Source organism: Euprymna scolopes, chromosome 25 (genome assembly GCF_053919585.1).
Source record: "Euprymna scolopes isolate OS-2025 chromosome 25, ASM5391958v1, whole genome shotgun sequence".
NCBI classification, from domain to species: Eukaryota; Metazoa; Mollusca; class Cephalopoda; order Sepiida; family Sepiolidae; genus Euprymna; species Euprymna scolopes.
Window position 1 is genome coordinate 31,705,961 of NC_136506.1, and position 25,938 is coordinate 31,731,898.

At 29.7% G+C, this 25,938-nt stretch overlaps 1 protein-coding gene and 1 non-coding gene across 2 annotated transcripts in view; one reads left to right on the top strand and one right to left on the bottom strand.

Annotated features, from left to right (window-relative positions):
- Positions 1-25,938, bottom strand: part of LOC145247313 (uncharacterized) — a 558,870-nt gene that overhangs the window by 24,237 nt on the left and 508,695 nt on the right. Inside the window, exons 352-366 of the mRNA XM_080108949.1 lie at positions 24,237-24,278; positions 22,907-23,341; positions 20,319-20,357; positions 18,492-18,581; positions 17,739-18,173; positions 16,287-16,409; positions 13,894-13,935; positions 12,564-12,998; positions 9,577-9,618; positions 6,890-6,961; positions 4,805-4,930; positions 3,706-4,140; positions 3,083-3,124; positions 729-800; positions 160-207 (exon numbers count right to left, since the gene is read on the bottom strand). Of these exons, the coding sequence (XP_079965075.1) occupies positions 160-207; positions 729-800; positions 3,083-3,124; positions 3,706-4,140; positions 4,805-4,930; positions 6,890-6,961; positions 9,577-9,618; positions 12,564-12,998; positions 13,894-13,935; positions 16,287-16,409; positions 17,739-18,173; positions 18,492-18,581; positions 20,319-20,357; positions 22,907-23,341; positions 24,237-24,278 (2,478 nt within the window). The remainder of the gene's footprint in view (positions 1-159; positions 208-728; positions 801-3,082; positions 3,125-3,705; positions 4,141-4,804; positions 4,931-6,889; positions 6,962-9,576; positions 9,619-12,563; positions 12,999-13,893; positions 13,936-16,286; positions 16,410-17,738; positions 18,174-18,491; positions 18,582-20,318; positions 20,358-22,906; positions 23,342-24,236; positions 24,279-25,938) is intronic.
- Positions 10,197-10,383, top strand: LOC145247653 (U2 spliceosomal RNA). Its single transcript, XR_013863283.1, has one exon. It is a non-coding gene; the product is annotated as a U2 spliceosomal RNA (small nuclear RNA).

Consider the following 25,938-nt stretch of genomic DNA (forward strand, 5'->3'; position numbering starts at 1 on the left):
CAAGACAATAAAGAAGATATATTTGCTTACATTTTATTGGGACATTGTCTTAACATTTTGAAAAAAATAATTCTTATATATGATACTAAGAATTATATATATTTTAATCTAATGTCTTAATATGTGAATCCTTAAATCATCAATAAATTTGTTTCTCACCTGGTGTTGTTGTAGTACGTCCTGATGTTGTGGTCATTTCAGTGGTCACTGTTAGTTGAAAAAAAAAGAGCTTGTTAGATTTGTTTGAAAGATTATATTATAGAAATTACCTATTAATGAGAAAGTAGTGGGGTCGAAGTCTATTGGATATATATATAGTGGATATTACAGATATAAGTAAATATGTGGAGTGGATATCGTTTATTCTAATTAATTATTGGTATGTGATTGTCTTGAATTGCCTATTAGTAGTATACAAATGACTATTAGCAATGTTTGAATCGTGTCAAACCCAAAACACAATTTTCACTAGAGATATTGTGAACCCTCATGTAGTTCCATTGTACGTAGGCCATTCTATTGAAGTAATCCATGCCGTTAAAATATTAGAATATAAAAATCTTGTAATTTTCCAAATCAAACTAATGACGTTTTTAAATTTAGTAAACAGATATGAATGAAATTTAATTATATAGTTATATATAAATGCATAAATTTATTCCTGCAAATAAGGTCATTATAACCAGACTATAAAAATCTTATTAACGAATTAATCCCCTATGTTTTACCTGTAGTAATCAATGGTGTTGTTGTTGTTGTTGCAGTTCCTGTTGAAGTGGATCCGGTGGTCGGTCCTGGTACTAAAAGGAAAGTAGATTGATGTATTAAACTAGTTAAAAAACAAAACAAAAACAAACAAAAAAACATATGTGCATGTAAAATAAATATTCTCACTGAACAAAATAAAGAGAAATAAATTTTGAATTATAAAAGCCAAAATTGTATCGCTGTATACATACAATAATATGTGAAATTGATAGCACAAAGGGCCAGATAATACAAATGTTAGGGGTTTTAGAATGTGAATAATTCATTTTTGCAATTTGTTTTTGGATGTAGGGTTTACTTTAAGGTTAAATAAGATGTCAAATGTAAGAGGAATAATTTTTTATCATATTACCATTGTTATAAAGATGCACGAACTTGCTGAATAATCCAAAGAAATTGCGAGGAATTGCTTCATATGCTTTTCTTGAAATATTTAGTTCATTAAATAACATAATAGAAATAGACCAATATAGGAAAATAAAAATGCATGTAAATTCTTCTTCCTTATTTCATCCTGCATCATAGCACATATGTTATTTTGTTTCTCAATTTGCTATCGTTGTGTGTGTGTGATCGAAGTATATATCAACGATTTTTTTAGTGAGGCATGTTGAACCAACAATTTTTTCATCATTCTCTTGGTAACTGACCCCCAACTGTCAGCTTATACATCATCTTGGCAAGACTGTCTTTCGCTCGCAGGACACAAACATACCATCTTAGTCAAGATTCATGGAACTTGTTGGTGATGGGTGTCACTCTATATCAATGGCGAATACTGTCATTGGTGATGCCATTGACTAATGTAATGCCTGATATCCAATGCAGCATCTTTATCTCTGTAATACTGACACAGATCTTATATCCTTTGTGATTGGCTAACATTTAGAACCATAAATTGCAACTGGTCGAATGACTGAGTAATATATATATATATATATATATATATATATATATATATATATATATATATATATTGGATTTTAATCAGCCACTGATCTTCTTATTGCACATCATTGAACTTATGCATGTACACTCCAGTCAGACTGCATTCATGCATGCTATGACCCCAGACTTCTGTCAGCAGCAATTCTTGACTCCAGATACTTGAAGATATCTGTTCATAGAAGCTTGGTATTGTTGACAGTAATAGAATCCTACACTCTTTCTTCAGTTGTTAAATACCCGATTTTATTGCTGTTGAGTTGTAGACCAAATTGTGCAAGTCCCATGTCTGCACCTTATGTTGGAGATATTGTGTTGGGATCAACATGAAATCCTCTGCATGGAGAAGTGGTTCTCGTTGCAGATCCAGAATTATTGTGTTCATAACCAAAACAAATAATATAACAAGAATAATAGTTATATGTATTATAAAATATGAATAACGCTTATATGTAGTATAGGAGAAAATATGGATAAAATACTAAAACAGCATCTAAATATGACATCAAAATATTTGTCCTCTATAAAACTAGAATACTATACTAATACATGGTTTATACTATGATAATGACCTCGTGATCTTCATGAAAGAAAATAAATTTGAGATTCTAATCAGTTTCTCAATCATTAATAAAATCTGCCTAGAACTGGTCAAGCAAAAGAGAAACCCAAATTCCAAACGGATATTTAGTATATACTATTTTTTCTTACTAATATAAATTTTTATTTTGGGTTCTGTTTGAAATATATCATTCAAATACAATATTTAAAAAAATGAATCAAAATTAAATTTCTATTCTATAAAAGTACTAGAGTAAAAAGTAAAAAGTTGTTTCAGGTTTACTTCCAACAGCCTCGTAACTCTCACTTCTCTTATTTTGTCCTGTAGCCTTCACATTCCATGAACAATATTTCTGACAAAGGGGGAAGGATTGCTGTTTTCTAGGTACGAATCTATCCATCTAACACTTACCGTTGGTTAGTGTTTTTTTTTAACCTTAATGTGGTATGTTTTTAGCTCCTTACACATCAAGTGGCTTCATACTCTGTCTGGAGTGATTTCCACAAAACGAAATTAAATGACAGAAAATGAATAAAAGTGAAAATCTATTTTAGCATCTATACATATCGTAGGTTGAACCCCAATCTGAAAACTTAAAAAGTTATTTATGTTTTAAAACATTTTGTGTATAATCTGATTTTCTAATTATAAATAATATCCTATACAAATTATTCAATAAATTAATTATATAAAAAAATAAATAAACATTTAATTTAGGTTTACTTGATTTGAAATTGGGCAAAGAATATCATGAAACAGTGTTTGTTGGCACTTTTTTTAAATGTCCACAAATATAAATAAATTTACCTGTTGTGGTAGTTTTCTTTGTAGATGTTGTTATTGGAGATGCTGAAAAAGAAATATATAGTTACAATAGCAACGTTATTGGAGAAATTGTTCAATCTATGCTAAACAATGCATCTTCTTTTTTGAGAATATTTAAACATTTATATCATTTGTGAGTAATTTCGGTAATTTCGTTTATACATCCAATATGTTAAAAAGATATAAAATATTAGCATTCAGAGATAACTTGCTAGAACAATAATGAGTTTGATAAACAAATAAAATAATTGAAAATAATTTTGTTGGAAATTGCATGTATCACTATTTAAAGATAAAACAATTATTAAAGGCATATCATAGCCGATATACTGACAATATAATCATTGCACTTTAAGGAGTTATCACAATATATTTAGAAAGCATTTTTTACTTGTTAGGTTCGTACAGGGGAAGTTAGAATAAATAGTACAGCTATTATAGCGATATTCTTATTTAAACCATATAATAATAATGTAATAAATAGTAAATGTAAGATACCGGGTTATTTTCATGACAAATCTGTCCATGATATGAATGATATTAATATATAAAATAGGGACAATAAGGCTAAAATACTCAGTATAAGTTATCTGAAATCTCCTTACTTGGCAAATGGAAACATGCTTCAACATCCAAGTTTACTTTGTAGTTTGGATTCTGATCATCTTCTTTTTCTTCCAAAATCACCTTGATTGCAGTTACTTTGTCAAAGGTGGTTGAGATGAATGGTCCAGTGATTTCGGTGGCACCAGGAAGTGGTTCGAAATTTTCAGATCCTGGCCGTTGTACAAGAATTGTGATTTTCTTTGCATTACCGCTAACATCAACCTTGATCAGTTCCACCCCTTCAGAGTCATCGGTCAGTTTAACTGTAATGCTGGGTTTCGGATTGTTGGGGTCAGTTGGTGCTGGTACAATCCATCCAGGGCCTTCAGGTCTCACATCACTTACAGGAGAGTTTGGTGTGTCTGGTGTTCCTCTAATGTATTCATCAGGGATGAGGCTTTTATCATTCATACCCTTAGAGGATTCACATTGAACTGTAATTAGAACAAAAACAAAACAATAATGAAAAGTTCATTAAACAATTTTACATAAAAATAATAATTGATCCAAAAATTTAGGCCTTAACCTCACTTAAAGATATTTTTTTCATTTGCCAAAGTATTATATAGGCAAAAAGTGAATATGATATATTTCACTCGGATAATTTATACCTTTGCAAATTACATTGTTTTAACAATCTTAATAATTCTTATACAGGATGCTAAAAATGATATTTATTTCAAACTATTGATTTAATATGTAAATCCTTAAATTATAAATTAATTAGTTTCTCATTTGATGTTGAAGTATATCCTGATGTGGTGATTTTAGGCATCACTGTTAGAAGAAAAGTTTTCTAAACAAAATTTTCTGAAAATAATATAGAAAACATCTATAAATTGGGAGGTGTCACTGACTGAATAGATACTATTTGCATATTAGAGTATATTGTATATTAGGTGTTACTAATATGAAATATTGATATGAATTTTTGACTTTTGAATTAATAATTTGTATTATTTGGAATATTCAGATCATTATTTTTATATTTGTTGCTATATTCACGAGATTTTGCTCGATGTAATGGTCGTCTTTTGTCAGTTGAACCCATTGTCTAATTATGTTAATTCTGAAATTATCAATTATTTAATTTCTTACCTGATGTTGTTGAAGTACGTGTTGATGTTGTTGAAGTAGATCCTGATGTTGTTGAGGTAGGTCCTGATGTTGTTGAGGTAGGTCCTGATGTTGTTGAGGTAGGTCCTGATGTTGTTGAAGTACTTCCTGATGTGGTAATTTAGGTGTCATTGTTAGTTGGAAGAAAAAAAGAAAACTTTGTTACATGTTAAATTTATTTGAAAGATTTAATGCAGAACATATAGAAAACAGCTGCAAATCAGCAAGGGACAACGGTTAAGTACGTATTGTATATTAGAAGAAAGTATTTTTTTACATTCGTTATAGCTAGATGAGTTTTTTTATGAATGATTAAAGGGGAAGGGGACAAGAAAATGGAACAAAGTCGAGAACTTACTATTTAAATAACGATAGAGTAAAAAAAGACTAGCAACGTCTCTCTTGTGAGAAAGTGGCTGTAAAGAAGAGAAGAGGATATTTCTCCAGCAGATTCTGTAGTCGATTCCTACTCTGTCAAGGCAGGAGATAGTGTTTTGAGCAACACATCCCCACATGTGGTAACTGTACTCCATCTTCAGACATCTCTGTCTCAGGTAAATGTTTGTGCCATGAATATGATACTTTCTGAAACGGTAGAATGATGCAAACATTTTTTCCAGCAACCTTAACCGCTCATCTGATATGTCTTCCACTTTAAGTCTGGAGTGAAAGTCAGTTCTATGAGTCTAACAAAAACGATGCCCTCCTCAAAGAGAAAAGCTTGGTTTTTGAGGTGTTATAAGTAATCAGTTACTTTTCCCCGTTACACAACGTGCTTGGAATCGGAACAAAGATAATCAGAAAGATCTTTATCATTGATGCTCTTCAAAGTGCTGCCATAAATGTTTTTGTCATCTGCATAGATGTCAATGAATGATCTCAGAATTATTTTGACATGAAATCTAGAGATCAAATATGTATGATTTTTAGTTATAGTGAGATTACAACCCCCCCCCCACAAATATCTATATAATAAAATAAAATAGATTTCCCCCTAGATATGTATTATTCTTATTAGATGCTGTTATATGTGTGCGTGAATACTGGCATAAAATAAGAACACATAATTAATAACAAGACTATCATTAGCAAGATATGATTATAATATTATTTACTGACCAAACACAAAACAGATACTATACATTGAATTATTTATTTGCAGAAAATATTTTAAAATTTACATTTAAAATAAATTAGGCACAAGGTTTATCAGAAGTGTGGAGTAAATGAGTGTCGTTGGTCATTCTTTGTCTAAAATAATAAAACATTTCTATCCTACTGTTAACTAAAATCATTTCAACGACTACAATATTACATTTACACTAGAGGTAATCCTATTTAAGATAATCTCAAATTGATTGGAAATTTTATTTTTTCATAAATATACTTATAAACAAAAAATTCATCTATTATAATAAAGTCGTATTTGTGTCTGTTTGTTTGTGTTCACAATTCAATTAATATGTACAAAAAGTACATTGTTTCACAAATGAATTTTTATACTGAAAACAGACTTTTATTTCAGCAATAATTTCTATATCTACTATTTATTCAAAGGAAAAACTACATTAAAGAAGTAACCTCATTTGCGTATTACATGAAAGAAAATCTATTTTAATAATTAGCTCGATATTATTTATGGTTATTAGTAATAGAATTGTTTTAATTGTGCTGTTTAGAACTATCATTTAAAGTTGATTAATTTACACACAGGTTTCTCTGTTGATGATATGTCAAGTCGAAGATTCCCAAGCACCTTTCACACAGGTGTAGAATACAGACCTGTCTGTGAATCCAGTGCTTACACTTTTCCCAGAGAAGTGAGAACAAAAGGACCTTTAGGTAGTTCACAGGCATGCACCAATTCTACCCTTTCTCTTGAGCTGAAAGCCCAGTCTGAACCACAAGCCGAGAATTGAAATGGGGCATAAATCCAACAGAAACAGATGAAGGGGTGGTGTCACTATACCAAGCATCGAACCACAGGTCAATTGACTTGCTGATACTACACTTTGATCTCAACCTGACAGTCAAAGGAGGTGATTATATATTAAGTAGATTTTTTACCTGTGGTAACCAATGGTGTTGATGTTGTTGTTGGGGTTCCTGTTGAAGTGGATCCAGTGGTCGGTCCAGTTCCTATAAAATAAATATATTATTATATTAGAATAATTTTTTTTTAATATCATATGTTAATATGAAATGAAATCCTCTTATTGAATAAAATAAAGAGAAATTATTGTTGAATAATAAATTAAAATTTTACTCTAGTGCATGAGAAATAAATAAAACAATTGGAAATATATGTTTCCATATAGTTGATTTTCGTAGACATTTGGTATGTTTCATTTACTTATTATGGTTCATTTGAGTTTAATTGAAATAGTAAACTAAAAACATTTATTCCAAATTTCATGGTATACTTGTTGCTTTTGGTTACACTCAATGATTATCATCTTGTAAATCCTTCTTTTGAAACTAGAGACATGGAATATATTAGCATATTGAAATTAAAAAACTATATGGGTGTATGATCCATTTTCTTACAGAGGTTATCGGTGATGTAGGGCAAGCCGAGGTTAGAAAACAGGAAGTACTGGATTATTAAAGTTTACAATCAATGGCAGATCCACTAATGCAGAATAATTTTAGATCGGTATAACACTCTGAGCGAATATAAGCAAGGTAACTGCTTCATTCTCAAGTGTAAAAGAAGGAGAAATTAGGAATAGCCTATACTAAAATTACACTGTTATCGACCCTTCTACAAACCATATGATGATAATGGGAAATTTTATGTCTCAACCAGCTTTTGAATTATATTTATTGTAAGAATATAAATTTGAGATGCTATGACAAATTGAAAACGATATTTAGTTCATACTATCTTTTCAGGCTTGAATTGGAGTTTAGAATGAAAAATAACATTTAAAGAAAACTGAATTTAGATCAAATTTCTATTCCAAAAAAGACAATTCCTCCTAACTTCGATGAACAAAATAAATAAAAATTTAACAACAAAAAACAAAACAGCAAAAACAACCGTTCCCACCACTCTTCTGTCTAATTTCTTCCAATTGCAAAAACACAACTCTCTGCTCACAAGATTCGCATTTTCTGTCATCGAATCCTAAATCCCGAATCTCTATAAAAGTCAGGCTTTTATACTACAATCAGCAGCTCATTTACATAAAGTGATCAGTTGGATTGGCATAAAACCGGAAAGGCAGCCATTTTTTCTTTTCTTTTTGTCTGCGTGGGACTGCACAAGAAACAGGTGTATATTGATTTTTAATGACTTTTAATTGAAAATGACAATGAATGAATAAAAAGTAATTTTTTTAATATTATATTAAACAATATAAAATTTCAGATACGTTAGGAAAAGTAAGCTAAAAACATTCAACATTTTATGGATGATTTGTTGCTTTTGGTTACTTTGATTAATTATCATCTTGTTAAGCATTCTCTTTACATCAGAAGCATGGAATATATTATCATATGGAAGTTAAACGACTACAAGTTTGTATGGTAAATTATGCCAGGAAGATTATGATACTGCCTGACAGAACAAAGTTTGCAACTAGGAAATATTGGAGAGTTTAGGTCTACAATCTGTGATGGATCTACTAACTCAGAATAATTTGTGAGGGGTAAGACAGCTGAAGAGAACACACACACACACACACACATACACACAAGTGGAAAGTGTGATCGTTATCTGTATGTAATGAAATAGGAATTTTTATTTCTCAAACAACCTTCAACAAATTTGATGCTGGCATGTGTAGGACGGCTTTTAGAAACTGAAGGATGTCTGGTCAGAGCTTTATTTATTCCTCTTTTTCTCATATTCATCCTTATCACTTTATCCAATCTTTTCCTGGACACTCTGCCAACTAACTCTGATACATCTACTAATCCAAGCACTCATTACTTTTTTCAATACGATCAAACCAACGAAGTTTCCTGTTCTGCACACACCTCCCTATTCCAGATTTAATCTTTCTCTGAGTTTATCAGACCTAAAGCTGTCTTTTTTGTAGCATTATATTCAACAATATCTTGAACATCTTTTATAGACAAAAAAATATAATTAAATAAATAAATTATTTATGAGGGGCGTTTCAAAAGTAATGCCTCCTACTTTTACCACACCCAAATAGATCAGAAGGGATTGCACATTGCATTGTTATAATTCATGACTTGGAGTTTCATCTCTTTGTTGCAAATATTAACGGTGTGAAACTCTAAGAAAGCAACCCCTGTCATGGACATGTGTCAGAATTCCTGGCAAAGTGCATTATAAATAGAGGTAACTATAGAGGAAAATAAATTCTGGAGCACAAAATGTTGCTCGTTTTAATGGTATCATAACCGTCTTCGTAGCTCTTCAACTTTTTGAATAAAAATAAAAATTGGTTGCTTTACTTTTAGAATGACCCTCATATGACAAAACACAGTCTGGATACCTATGCATGGAAATCGTTCATCGCTAGCAAAAGTGCAGAGAATGGTTGTGACTGTGTAGAAAAAATAAATTCTGGAGCACAAACGGTCGCTCGTTTTAATGGTACCACTTCTGTATTTGTTGCTCAGCTTTTTGAGATAAACAAAAATAAGAGGCTTTATTTTTGGAGCGACCCTTGTATATAGAGACATTTTATTTGAGATTGTACAAAATGTACCAATAAATCATAAAATACTGTATTTTGAAAATGAAAAAATATGTCCACAAATATAAATATATTTACCTGTTGTGGTAGTTTTCTTTGTAGATGTTGTTATCGGAGATGCTGAAAATGAAAACGTAGTTACAGTAAGCAACACATTGGAGAAATTGTTCAAACATTATTTTTTGCTGTTACACAGTATTATCCAGGAAAAATGAAGAAACAAAGTTCGAAAAAAGAAGATTTGGTATGGGGAGGGGGATTAAATTAAAACTTTTCATGTGAAGTCACTGGAAGAAAAATATTTAAAAAAAAACAGAAGAAAGAAGGTACTATTGTATGAGATTATTTTATTTAAATGAAATTACTTTTACAAATATTATGTTTAAGAAGCTATGCGTTAGATAGAAAGATAATGATTATGATTTTTTATCATTTTGGTAATAATAATCTACATATTAATACGATAACGTGTGTGTTCTTTTGTGTGTCACGCTTACATGTAGGTCGTTTAATTGTTATGAAATTCCATATCGTAATTCGCTTCGGCTGTTATCATGCTGTGCATATTTATGGATGAAAGGAAAGTGCAATATTCCAAATAAAACTTGTCACCCCTTAAAAGGAAAGTGGAATATTCCGAAAAAAAAAAAAAAAAAAAAAATGGTGTCACTGTTGAGGCAAAGCTAATAAAAATGATTTGTTCTTCTTGGCCTTTTGGCCAAGATCAAAGTGTAGTGTCTGTTTTTCAGATGCTACATTCCAATTTCTTCTTTTCTCTCAGTGGAGGAGAAATCCTTTACAATTTTTTGTTCCTTTTCTCCACGTTAAAAAACGACCCTGGTGTCTAAATCTGTCCGATGGGGAGGCATTAACGTAACAAAGTTTTAATATTATAAAAGTAACTGGGAAAAGTAATTTCTGATTTAATTACAAAATGTCCTGGAAATGTCCCTTCTGATTAATTATAAGTTATTATTTAAGTAAGGGGGAGCGACATAGTGGGTTAAAATTATGAAAATTATTGTAGAAATTAGTAACATATTCCCCATTTCAAACACACCAATCAATTAACTCACATTTCGTCATTTTTCATAACTCTTGGATATGTTACTAATATCGACAGTCATGTTTCTATCGTTTTAAACCATATTATCGCCCCCCCCATTACTAAAATAATTACTTTGATATATTGTCTGGTCTGATTATTTCATTGCAAACATATATTATCATTTTTCATAATTCTTGGATATGTTACTAATTTCGACAATAATTTTTCATAATTTAAATCATTCATATCGCCCTCTCTTACTTATATAATAATTTTGAGATATTGTCTGGGTTGATTATTTTATTATAAACACACACAAATCAACTCACATTTCATCATTTTTCGTAATTCTTGGAGATGTTACTAATTTTGACAATTATTTTTCATAATTTAAAAACACCTTCTCGCCCTCTCTTACTAAAATGATAACTTTTGATATATTTCCTGAGTAGATTATTTCATTACAAACACACCAATCAATTAACTCGCATTTAATCATTTTTCATAATTCTTGGATATGTTACTAATTTCGACAATCATTTTTTATAATTAAAAACCCCTCCTGCTAATATAAGAATTCAAATATATTGTCTGGGCTTATTATTTCATTACACACACACCAATCAAGTAACTCACATTTTATCATTTTTCATAAACATAATAGAATATCCAGGAATTATGAAAAATGATGAAATGTTAGCTAATTGATTGGTGTGTTTGTAATGAAATAATCAACCTTGACAATAAATCAAAATTATTATTTAGTAAGTGGGGAGGTGCGAAAATGTGGGTTAAAATTATGAAAAATCATTGTCGAAATAAGTAACACTTCCAAGAATTATGAAAAATGATGAAATGTGATTCCATGCATTAGTGTTCTTTTGTAATTTAATAATCATCCCAGACAACATATCAAAATTATTATTTTATTTAGAAGGGGGCGATAATGTGGGTACAAAAAAAAATGAAAAATGAATGTCGAAATTAGTAACTTACCCAAGAATTATGAAAAAATTATGAAATGGAGGTTAATTGATTGGTGTGTTCATAATGAAATAATCAGCCCAACAAATATATCAGTTATTAGTTTAATGTTGGTGAAAAATATAGAAAAAATATTGTAGAAATTAGTAACATATCTATGAATAATAACACATGATTAAATGCAAGTTAATTGATTGGTGCGTTTGTAATGAAATAATCAGCCAAAACAATATATCAAAGTTATTATTTTATTAAGGTGTGCGATATAGTGAGTTTAAATGATTAAATATTATTTTCGCAATTAGTAACATATCCCAGAATCATAAAAAATGATGAAATCTGAGTTAATTGATAGTTGTATTTTCTTTATGAAATAATCAGCCCATACAATATATCAAATTTATTATTTTAGTAAAGGGAAGGGCGATAACGTGGGTTAAAATTATGAAAAATTATTGTCGAACATAGTAACATATTCGATGATTGTGAAAAATGATGAAATGTGAGTTAATTGACCGGTGTGTTTGTAATGAAATAATCAGCCCTGGAAATATATAAAAGTTATTATTTTAGTAAGAGGACGATACAGTTTTAATAAAAGGGCTAGAACAATATGATTGTGCCTTTTTCCATGCTGAACAGAACGCCTACAGAATGACCAGAACGCCTACATATGAAAAATGCTGCTGTGGAATTTCCACAGGTCTCGCTAGTAATAGTAATAATAATAACAATTTGAATATCTATTTGTAATCCTGTAAACCATAATGTATATAGGAAATGGTATTGTTCTGTGCCTCCACTATATTATTCATCATAGATATGTTTTTGTGATCAAGTAAAAGTTTCTAAATAGAATGTTTATTTTTAATCTTTTAAACCTGAATATGCAACCATCTTATTGAGTTTCATGCAAAAAGAATGATAAATATCTAGTAAATAAGCGTTGGAAACTTGTTATCATGAATATTGAGAAAACGTCATGGCAAGTATAAATAATGCACACAATCTAATGAATATGAAATGTCCTTACTTGGCAATTTGAAACATGCTTCAATATCCAACCATACTCTATAGTTTGGATTCTGATCAGCTTCTTTTTCTTCCAAAATAACCTTGATTGCAGTCACTTTGTCAAATGTGGTCGAGATATACGGTCCAGTGATTTTAGTGCCACCAGGAATATTCTTGAAATCTTCCGATCCTGGATATTTTACAAGAATTGTGATTTTCTTTGCATTACCACTAACATCAACCTTTGTTAGCTCTACTCCTTCAGGGTCATCAGTCAGTTTAACTGTAATACTGGGTTTCGGATCAGTAGATGTAGTCGGCACAGGTGCAAGCCATCCAAGTCCATTAGGTCTGACATAACGTATGGGAGAGTTTGGTGTGTCTGGTGTTCCAGTAAGGTATTCATCAGGGATGAGACTTTTATCATTCATGCCCTTAGAAGACTCACATCGAACTGCAATAAATGAAATCAATTTTACACATTGTTATAGATATAATTTAAATGTTGTACTCGTAGTGCTCAATTAAATATACATTAGGAAAGATGAAAGACTCACATCGAACTGCAAAAGAAGTAAATTAATTGATGAAAAATTAAGTATAGATTTAGAAAATAAACATGGAATCATTGTCATATTATTTTGATATGTAATAATGAACCCCTGGCTCAAAACTATTGGAATTTCTTACATAGTATGTGTCATATAATAAATCTTCAATTTTTTCCAATCTTAAAATTTGAAGGATATATCATATTATATGTGCAGTTGAAAATACATGTAATGCTAAAACGAGGCTTGATTTTGGGTTCAGTTGACAATTTTAAAATAAGAAATCAATGTTTATCATATAAAATAACAATAAATTACATGGAATATGTAATTGTTATAAGTTGTCTTCTTCATTGGTGTCACTGCAAAAATATTTATCCTCTTTCTCAGCAATGATGTCAAACATTTAAAAACAAAAAAATAAAAGCATGAAGTGAAGATCACTTGAGTTATCTTAATTCCTCAACTCTGCCTTGTCTAAATTCATGACAGAAAGAACAATAATTCATGGACAATTTAAGATCAATTATTTCTGTATATTGAACCCTCATTTAAATGCTTTTAAAATATGTTGTTTTTGGTAACTTTTTGAGATATCTTAGGTATAATATGATTTTCTTATTATACTAAACAGTATTTTTAAAGTATTTTTTACACAAAATAATTATTAAAAAAATGAATTTAAAAAATCCTGTTGTACTTTATTTGAGATTGTGCAAAAATAAGGATAAATCATGGAATATTGTTTTTTATTGTGGAAAATAATTAAAAGCTACCATCAAATATATATTCACTTACCTTTTGTGGTTGTTGATTTTGTAAAGGTTGTTGTTGACGATCCTGTAAATGAAGATTTTAGGAGAAATTGTTTAAAATGTTGTGAGTTACTAGTCATCATATAACATAATTCTTTTTGCTGTTTCTATAAAGTAATTATATGATTAACTGATTAAGTAGATAATTTAAATAAGAGGCCGTCGTTATTTATCTTGTATCAGTCATTGAGGCGTGGGTAGTGTGATATGGTGTTTTCTAGCTACATCCGATAATATAATTAGTATATATGTTTATGTATATGCAAACATAAACATATATACTAATTATATTAATAAATAAGATAACTTAATGTGAATACAAAATGTAAACAAAAAAAATTTGCTAAAAATTGTTGTATGATTATCTATAGATGAAATGGATTATTTAAGACAGACATGGGTTCAAATATGCTCAGAGGCTATCACAATATATTTATAAACTATTTTCTACTTGTTATGACTCGGGCCTCTTTTAATGAATACTAGCAAATATTAGTTATCATTACAGCATTTTTAAAATTTTAATCATATTTAAATATCTCACTGCAGAAATGAAATAAAAGCACTTAATTTATGATTCTCGTACAATATTCAACTTATGCTTAGAGCATACCGACTGTAATTAAATGTTATAATAAAGCATTTATATAAATTTGCGCTTCATTAAATTTATAGTAAAAACCAAACTGTAATAACTTAATTTATGCTATCTTTGTAACTTAATGCCTCTATCAATTACAGATATTTGTAAGCAAAACAAGCTGCGCATGTGTGATCCCCCTCTGGTGCATAGATATGTATGTCTATATAGTGAAAAACCACTATATAGACATACATATGAAGTTTTTGAGTAATATGAAAAAAGAGCTCCAAAAAAGCATGTTTTTTTTAGCCCTAAAAGTCCAAGAGGGATGCGAACCAGAATTTTGCCAGAGTCACCCATACTGGATTTATATTAAGACCAATGGGTTCCACATTTAGGCCAAGTTTCAGATAAATCTAATGGATGGATCCAAAGTTATGGGGCAAAACGTTTCATTTTTGGCCATTTTGGGGTATTTTTGATCTCTTTTGAGCACATCTATTTAATAAAATACAATTTGTGGCAAAATTTAAGGAAAAACTAATGGACGGTTATCTGGCAATCGTCTGGACTAACGAATGCACAGATGGACACACGGACGGACGCACAGACGCCACTGAAAACATAGGTCCCTTTCTGATAAATCGGGGGACCAATAATTGGATGCAAGAATCAATGAAAATTTTCTGACATAATGCAAGATCTTTATCTAAAAAGCACAGTTTCAAAAAATGCTTATTACTGGCAAAGCAAATACATCTTATGATATTTGTCAGCTTTCATGTGAGACGTAGTGAATATATTGGAAGGAGCCAGCATAACTTATTCGTAGTGAATGCCACCTCAAGACAAGACAGCATCTTATGGGATACTTCACAAAATGGAGATATTGACATGTGAACCTTCGAGTAAAGAACACTGTTGATAGAATAGTTGTCTTCTCTTGGAATACTGGAATCCTAAAGAAGCTTATGGCCATTCGAATCAATGGTGGATTTCAGCAAAAATTCAATAGTAAACGACTGTTGTGACAATGCAAAATGATTTGCAACAATGTTCAAATGAAATGGAAATCTGGGGAGGCTTATTGTTGTAGCAATATGGCGTGTGAATGCATTAGTAAAATGAAGTTTCCTCATATAAATTAAATCAAGTAGAAATGGAAATTTCCACTAGAAATTAAGTTCATGTGGTTGAAATAAGTGATGTCATAGGAAGTGTTGAGTGTAATGTGGCAAATGTCTCAGAATTTCAGACTTAGTTATAATTTAATCTTTTTGATACATTAATTAATCTGAATCTTTAATTAATCCATTAATTGTCTTTGCAGAGGATTTATATGCTATTTTTATATTATCTTTGTGTATCAGACCTATATGTGATTATCCAACAATTCCTAGTAAAAATTACCAGAATATTGTCGTTTCAGTGAAGAATGATTAACACCAGTAGTGATGAAGCAGTTTTTTCTTCTATTTTGGCAAGTTGCATGTCCTTGTTTTCTACTTTGATGGCTGATGAACGCTCTAACCCATTGTTCTGCTAAGGTTTTGAAAAAGTAGGAAATAGGCTACACGAAATCCACATACCATACAATGGAGTTTTAATAAATAATATATACTGCTTCTGTGTTACAGTCAAACATTTTGGCTTAGGTTTTGTACATAAGGTGTGTGTATACACACACACACACACACACACACACGCGAACAGCAGAAATAAGAGAGTGAAGGAAAAAAGCAATTGTGAGACAAGGTCAGTTAAACTACAGAATCAGTTAATACTAGTTTTACCTGGTTCAGCAGTTGATGATGGGAAAGTCCATTCAATTGTTTCCTCTGTTATAGGTAACACTTCCGTAAAAGCAGTAGTTGTTTTAGTTGGTGTAGTAGATGGAGAAGTAGTTTGTGTCGAACCTGTATTGAATTTGAACAATAGTGAGTTGGATAAACAAATATGATAACTTAATCTAACAAAAGAATCTGAAAATATTGTTACAGAAAATTACTCGTATCTCTATAGAAAAAACAAACTTTTTTTATATGCAAGTCGAGGTCAAAATGCTTTCAATTAAAGCAATTGTATTTTAGGAGCTTCAACAATATTTTTATAAACCATTTTTTAATAGCTAAGCTTCTGCAAGTCCGTTTATAGAAATTGCTAACAACTATTAGACTGGATATAATTATAGTTATTTTCTTACCTAAGTTATGACTCAATAATATACAAGATGTTTATTGAATAAAAGATAACTGCTTCTTTTTCCAACAATTATCCTCATAACAGGGATCATTTTACCATGTAAAATTGGAAAAATATGGACATAGTATTCATCGTAAGGAATATGAAATGTCCTTTTCTATCCAATGGTATCAGCATGATATTATATCAATGTATAATGAATCTAGTATTGAATCATAAATTCTGAAACTATTGAAATTAATTTACATTATATGGACCAAAAAAAAAATTCAATCTCAACCACCTCTTCGAATAACAGAATAACAGATTTGATAAAATTAAAAAAAAATACCTTGAAAAATTTCAAAATTTGTATTTGATTTTTAATGTATGTCATTTTAAAATAAGATCCCATTTTGGGTACAATTTACAAAGTTACATTAAAATATGATTTTTTAAACATGGATAAAAAATTAAATTTATATTCCATAAAAATGTATCTATTTGTGCATATATAGACATAAACTATGAAAAATAATGTTGAATCTTTCAACGGTTGAGGTTATTTTGGAACTTCTAAGTACAATGAATTATTTACATATTTGTAAGTAATTTTGTAATAATTTCTATTGTATATAAAATATTCTAAACATTTGTAAAATTTCAACAGTGACTAAGCAGACTGAAATTTTGACACTAGTAAGTTGGATAAACAAATAAACTTTAATATGAGAAAATAGTAATCTAAAAATATATTCCTACTAAAAATTGTTTTTTATTTATAGTTAAAAATGCTTATTTAGATAGATTAGGTCCAAATAAGCAATTCTAAAGCAGTTTAACTTAAGAGCTCCTACTAGAAATTTAGGAAGCGTCTTTTAATTAGTAACATTGTGCAAGATGGCTTACAGAAAATGGTAGCAAATATTTGATTAGACATAATTATAACTATATTTTTTTTATCCGAGACATATATTAATACGCATAACAGGAATAATATTTATATGTAGAATTTGTAAAATATGGATAAAACACTCGGTCTAAAAAATATGAAATATCCTTACTTGGCAATTTGAAACATGCTTCAATATCCAGCCAAACTCTATAGTTTGCACTCTGATCAGCTTCTTTTTCTTCCAAAATAACCTTGATTGCAGTCACTTTGTCAAATGTCTTTGAAATATATGGTCCAGTGATTTTATTGGCACCAGGAATTGCTACAAAACCTGTAGAGCCTGGTAATTGTACAAGAATTGTGATCTTCTCAGCATTACCGCTTACATCAACCTTGACCAACTCAATTCCTTGAGGGTCATCAGTCAGTTTAACAGTGATGCTAGGTTTCGAGTCACCTGATGTAATCGGCACAGGTGCAATCCATCCAGGCCCATTAGGTCTGGCATCACTTACGGGAGAGTTTGGTGTGTTTGGTGTTCCACTAATTAAATCATCAGGAATGAGACTTTTATCATTCATACCTTTAGATGATTCACATCGAACTGTAATTGGAACAAAAATAAAGTAATAATTAAAACTTCATTTAATAACTTAAAATGAAAACATATATTAAACAATAAATCTCTGATCATTTAAACTTTAACTTCAATTTTATAAAATCCACTTTGGTAAAGTATTACATAGACAAACAAAGAAGATTTATTTATTTAAATTTCACTTGAATAATTGATAGTTTTGAAAATTAAATTGTCTTAGGAATCGGAATAATTATTCTTACATATGATACTGTAAATGCTATTTATTTCAAACTATTTTCTTAATGTGCGAATCCTTACATTATCAATGAATTAATTCCTCACCTGGTGTTGTTGGAGTACGTCCTGATGTTGTTGGAGTACGTCCTGATGTTGTTGGAGTACGTCCTGGTGTTGTGGTGATTGTAGGCGTTACTGTTATGTGTAAAAATGGAGAAGCAAACGTTTTTAGATGTTGGATTTGTTTGAAAGAGTTTATCATACAAAATAGCTATTAGTATATGGAAGTAAAGATATATATATATATATATATATATATATATATATATATATATATATATATATATAAAAAGTATTATATGGGATGAATCTTAAACATGAACCTTCATACGGTTCCATTTTTTGTAGCTCATTTTCTTGAGTAAGTGAGTGTGTTTGCTTAACGGCATTTCAACTTCTAGCGGTCATTTAATGCCAAGAAAAGATTTATTGACATAAGGATGGTTCAATGTCTTGAAAAGTTTATTTTCAGAAGCAAGATGCTTTAAATTTCCGAAAAGTTTGTTTTTAAATGTAAATTTATATTAAACATTATAAATTTTCAGATGTAATGAAAAGTAAGCTTAAACATTTATTCCGCATTCCCACATTGTCTGGATACTTTGTTCCTGTTGGTTACTCTGCTTAATCATCATTTTGTTAAATAGTCTCTTTTGATTAGAAGCATGGAATATGTTACCATATGGAAGTAAAAAGACTACATGATTATATGGTAAATTATGTCAAGAAGATTATGAATGTTGTCTGATAAGCCACGGTCAACAACTAGGAAATATTGGAGAGGTGAGACCTACAATATGTGATGGATTAAGAAGACGGCTGTCTACCAATGCTCTATTCCTTAGTGTCAAAGGAAGAGAAATCAGTGAAGACCTATACTAAGATAAAATTTACAGTTAAAAGAAACATTAAATGGAGGAATATCAACACAGCCATATGAAAAATACAATATCAAATGGAGAATATTAAGTGGAGGAATATTAACACAATCATATGAAAAACATAAACTGGAACAGTGTAATCATAGCCTGATGACCTTCATGAAACTGTCATCTATGCTTTGACAAACTGTATATGATGATAATAGGAGCTTTTATTTCTCAAGCAACTTTTTTATTAGATTTAATGATAAAATAAATTTGAGATTCTCGTCAGTTTTTCCTGAGCTAATAAAGCTGACTTATAAACAGGTCAGAAAATTCAAAGGACAATAAATTACAAGGAATGAAGAAAAATAAAGCTTTATTTTTGCCTCAAGATATATAGATTGAGCCCCCATTTGAAAACTTAAAAAGTTACTTATGTTTGTAAACATTTTGTATATAATAATTTTGCTAATTAATTATATTAATGAAAGACAACAAATTAAGAATGTAATCGATTTTTCCAGCCTTAACCAAATCCGCTTGGTATTGGCTCATAAACTAATTAGGCTAAAACAGAAATGAAAATTCAGAATATTTAGTTTATACGATCTTTTCTTGTTGATATAATGTTTTATATTGGGATTAGTTTGAAAAATAGCGTTTAAGAAAAATCTTTTAAAAATTAAATTTGAAATAAATTGTCAAACATTGAACAAAATATCAAAGTCTATTTTAGCATCAATACATGTTGTAAATTGAACTTTTATCTGAACTCAAAACATGTTATTCATATTTATGTTTTACAGCATTTTATTTATAATCTAACGTTCTTATTATATTTAAAAATATTTCAAGCATACTTTCAGTAAATTAATTATTAAAATAAATAAACAAATGAAAAATGTATATCATTTGAAATTATGCAAAATATGAATATAAATAAATCATGAAATAGAATTTTGGAACAAAAATTTAAAAAAATGTCCCCAAATAGTAATCTGCTTACCGACTGTGGTAGTTTTCTTTGTGGATGTTGTTGGAGATGCTGAAAAATGAATATACAGTTAAAATAAGCAATATTATTGGATAAATTATTTAAACTGTTTATTCTTCATTCAAAGTTAAATACGTTTTAGTTTTATTTACTTATCTTCAATATAACATGTAGTATATTTGTTTGTGTATAAATTAGAAAAAATAACATTAAAACTATGATAATTGCTTGAGAACATTGTGCTGTAATGCATTAGTGTGTTTGCAATGAAATAATCAGACCCGACAATATATCAAAGTAATTATTTTAGTAATGGTGGGGGGCGATGATATGGTTTAAAATGATAGGAACATGACTGTCGACATTAGTAACATATCCAAGAGTTATGAAAAATGACGACGTGTGGGTTAATTGATTGGTGTGTTTGAAATGAAATAATCAGCCCAGATAATATATCAAAGTTATTATTTTAGTAGTGGGAGGGGGTGATAATGTGGATTAAAAATGTAAAAAGTGATTGTTGAAATTACTAACATCTCCAAGAATTGTGAAATATGATAAAATGTGAGTAAATTCATAGTTGCCCAGACAATACATCTAAGTTATTTTCTAGTAAGAGAAGGGCGATGAGGATGATCTAAATTATAAAAAATTATTGTCGAAATTAGTAACCTATCCAAGAATTACCAAAAATGATGAAATACAAGTTAATTGATTGGTATATTTGTAATGAAATAATCAACCTAGACTATATATCAAAGTTATTATTTTAGTAAGATAGGGCGATAGGGATGGTTTTAATTACAAAAAATTATGGTCGAAATGTGTAACATATCCAAGAATTATGAAAAATGATGAAATGTGAGTTAATTAATTGGTGTGTTTATAATAAAATAATCAGTCCAGATAATATATCAAAGTTATTATGTTAGTAAGAGATGGTGATAAGGATAGTTTAAATTATGAAAAATGATTTTCGAAATTAGTAACATATCCAAGAATTATGAAAAATGATAATATGTGATTTAATGCATTAGTGTGTTTGCAATGAAATAATCAGACCAGACAATATATCAAAGTCCTTTTTTCAGTAAAGGAAGGCGATAAGGATGGCTTAAATTATGAAAAACTATTGTTGCAATTAGTAACATATCCAAGAATTACGAAAAATTATGAAATGTGAGTTTATTAATAGTCCAAACAATATATCAAAGTTTTTATTTGAGTGAGAGAGTGCAGTACGCATGGATTAAATTACTAAAAATGATTGTCGACATTAGTACCATATCCAAGAATTATGAAAAATGATATGTAATTTCATGCATTAGTGTGATTGCAATGAAATAATCAAGCCAGACAATATATCAAAGTTATTATTTTAGTAAGGGAGGGATGATGTCAGTTAAAATGATGAAAAATAATTGTCGAAATTAGTAACATATCTAAGAATTATGAAAAATGATGGAATGTGAGTTAATTGATTGGTGTGTTTGTAATGGAATAATCTGTCTAGACAATATATCAAAGTTATTTTTTTAGTAAGGTGTGCGATATGGTGAGTTTAAAGGATGAAAAATTATTGTCGAAATTAGTACCATATCTAAGAATTATAAAAAAATGATGAAATGTGAGTTAATTGATAGTTGTGTTTTTTTTATGAAATAATAAGCCCATACAATATATTAAATTTATTATTTTAGTAAGGTGGAGGCGATTATGAGGGTTAAAATTATCATAAATTGTTGTCGAATATAGTAGCATATTCAATAATTGTGAAAAATGATGAAATGTGAGTTAATTGATAGTTGTGTTTTTTTATGAAATAATCAGCCCATACAATATATCAAATTTATTATTTTAGTAAAGGGAGGCGCGATTATGTGGGTTATAATTAGCATAAATTATTGTCAAACATAGTAACATATTCAATAATTGTGAAAAATGATGAAATGTGAGTTAATTGACCGGTGTGTTTGTAATGAAATAATCAGCCCTGGAAATATATAAAAGTTATTATTTTAGTAAGAGGACGATACAGTTTTAATAAAAGGGCTAGAACAATATGATTGTGCCTTTTTCCATGCTGAACAGAACGCCTACAGAATGACCAGAACGCCTACATATGAAAAATGCTGCTGTGGAATTTCCACAAGTCTCGCTAGTAATAATAATAATAATAATAATTTGAATGCCTATTTGTAATCCTGTAAACCATAATGTATATAGGAAATGGTATTGTTCTGTGCCTCCACTATATTATTCATCATAGATATGTTTTTGTGATCAAGTAAAAGTTTCTAAATAGAATGTTTATTTTTAATCTTTTAAACCTGAATATGCAACCATCTTATTGAGTTTCAACACATGCTACACTTAATTACCATTGTAATACTTGGTTTTATTTTAATTGTTGCTATATTGAAAAAAAAAATTGAAGTTATCAAACTGGAAAAGCGATAAACATTCAATATCAATGGATGCAAAAAGAATGATAAATATCTAGTAAATAAGCGTTGGAAACTTGTTATCATGAATATTGAGAAAACGTCATGGCAAGTATAAATAATGCACACAATCTAATGAATATGAAATGTCCTTACTTGGCAATTTGAAACATGCTTCAATATCCAACCATACTCTATAGTTTGGATTCTGATCAGCTTCTTTTTCTTCCAAAATAACCTTGATTGCAGTCACTTTGTCAAATGTGGTCGAGATATACGGTCCAGTGATTTTAGTGCCACCAGGAATATTCTTGAAATCTTCCGATCCTGGATATTTTACAAGAATTGTGATTTTCTTTGCATTACCACTAACATCAACCTTTGTTAGCTCTACTCCTTCAGGGTCATCAGTCAGTTTAACTGTAATACTGGGTTTCGGATCAGTAGATGTAGTCGGCACAGGTGCAAGCCATCCAAGTCCATTAGGTCTGACATAACGTATGGGAGAGTTTGGTGTGTCTGGTGTTCCAGTAAGGTATTCATCAGGGATGAGACTTTTATCATTCATGCCCTTAGAAGACTCACATCGAACTGCAATAAATGAAATCAAATTTACACATTGTTATAGATATAATTTAAATGTTGTACTCGTAGTGCTCAATTAAATATACATTAGGAAAGATGAAAGACTCACATCGAACTGCAAAAGAAGTAAATTAATTGATGAAAAATTAAGTATAGATTTAGAAAATAAACATGGAATCATTGTCATATTATTTTGATATGTAATAATGAACCCCTGGCTCAAAACTATTGGAATTTCTTACATAGTATGTGTCATATAATAAATCTTCAATTTTTTCCAATCTTAAAATTTGAAGGATATATCATATTATATGTGCAGTTGAAAATACATGTAATGCTAAAACGAGGCTTGATTTTGGGTTCAGTTGACAATTTTAAAATAAGAAATCAATTTTTATCATATAAAACAACAATAAATTACATGGAATATGTAATTGTTATAAGTTGTCTTCTTCATTGGTGTCACTGCAAAAATATTTATCCTCTTTCTCAGCAATGATGTCAAACATTTAAAAACAAACAAATAAAAGCATGAAGTGAAGATCACTTGAGTTATCTTAATTCCTCAACTCTGCCTTGTCTAAATTCATGACAGAAAGAACAATAATTCATGGACAATTTAAGATCAATTATTTCTGTATATTGAACCCTCATTTAAATGCTTTTAAAATATGTTGTTTTTGGTAACTTTTTGAGATATCTTAGGTATAATATGATTTTCTTATTATACTAAACAGTATTTTTAAAGTATTTTTTACACAAAATAATTATTAAAAAAATGAATTTAAAAAATCCTGTTGTACTTTATTTGAGATTGTGCAAAAATAAGGATAAATCATGGAATATTGTTATTTATTGTGGAAAATAATTAAAAGCTACCATCAAATATATATTCACTTACCTTTTGTGGTTGTTGATTTTGTAAAGGTTGTTGTTGACGATCCTGTAAATGAAGATTTTAGGAGAAATTGTTTAAAATGTTGTGAGTTACTAGTCATAATATAACATTATTCTTTTTGCTGTTTCTATAAATTAATTATATGATTAACTGATTAAGTAGATAATTTAAATAAGAGGCCGTCGTTATTTATCTTGTATCAGTCATTGAGGCGTGGGTAGTGTGATATGGTGTTTTCTAGCTGCATCCGATAATATAATTAGTATATATGTTTATGTATATGCAAACATAAACATATATACTAATTATATTAATAAATAAGATAACTTAATGTGAATACAAAATGTAAACAAAAAAAATTTGCTAAAAATTGTTGTATGATTATCTATAGATGAAATGGATTATTTAAGACAGACATGGGGTCAAATATGCTCAGAGGCTATCACAATATATTTATAAACTATTTTCTACTTGTTATGACTCGGGCCTCTTTTAATGAATACTAGCAAATATTAGTTACCATAACAGCATTTTTAAAATTTTAATCATATTTAAATATCTCACTGCATAAATGAAATAAAAGCACTTAATTTATGATTCTCGTACAATATTCAACTTATGCTTAGAGCATACCGACTGTAATTAAATGTTATAATAAAGCATTTATATAAATTTGCGCTTCATTAAATTTATAGTAAAAACCAAACTGTAATAACTTAATTTATGCTATCTTTGTAACTTAATGCCTCTATCAATTACAGATATTTGTAAGCAAAACAAGCTGCGCATGTGTGATCCCCCTCTGGTGCATAGATATGTATGTCTATATAGTGAAAAACCACTATATAGACATACATATGAAGTTTTTGAGTAATATGAAAAAAGAGCTCCAAAAAAGCATGTTTTTTTAGCCCTAAAAGTCCAAGAGGGATGCGAACCAGAATTTTGCCAGAGTCACCCATACTGGATTTATATTAAGACCAATGGGTTCCACATTTAGGCCAAGTTTCAGATAAATCTAATGGATGGGTCCAAAGTTATGGGGCAAAACGTTTCATTTTTGGCCATTTTGGGGTATTTTTGATCTCTTTTGAGCACATCTATTTAATAAAATACAATTTGTGGCAAAATTTAAGGAAAAACTAATGGACGGTTATCTGGCAATCGTCTGGACTAACGGATGCACAGATGGACACACGGACGGACGCACAGACGCCACTGAAAACATAGGTTCCTTTCTGATAAATTGGGGGACCAATAATTGGATGCGAGAATCAATGAAAATTTTCTGACATAATGCAAGATCTTTATCTAAAAAGCACAGTTTCAAAAAATGCTTATTACTGGCAAAGCAAATACATCTTATGATATTTGTCAGCTTTCATGTGAGACGTAGTGAATATATTGGAAGGAGCCAGCATAACTTATTCGTAGTGAATGCCACCTCAAGACAAGACAGCATCTTATGGGATACTTCACAAAATGGAGATATTGACATGTGAACCTTCGAGTAAAGAACACTGTTGATAGAATAGTTGTCTTCTCTTGGAATACTGGAATCCTAAAGAAGCTTATGGCCATTCGAATCAATGGTGGATTTCAGCAAAAATTCAATAGTAAACGACTGTTGTGACAATGCAAAATGATTTGCAACAATGTTCAAATGAAATGGAAATCTGGGGAGGCTTATTGTTGTAGCAATATG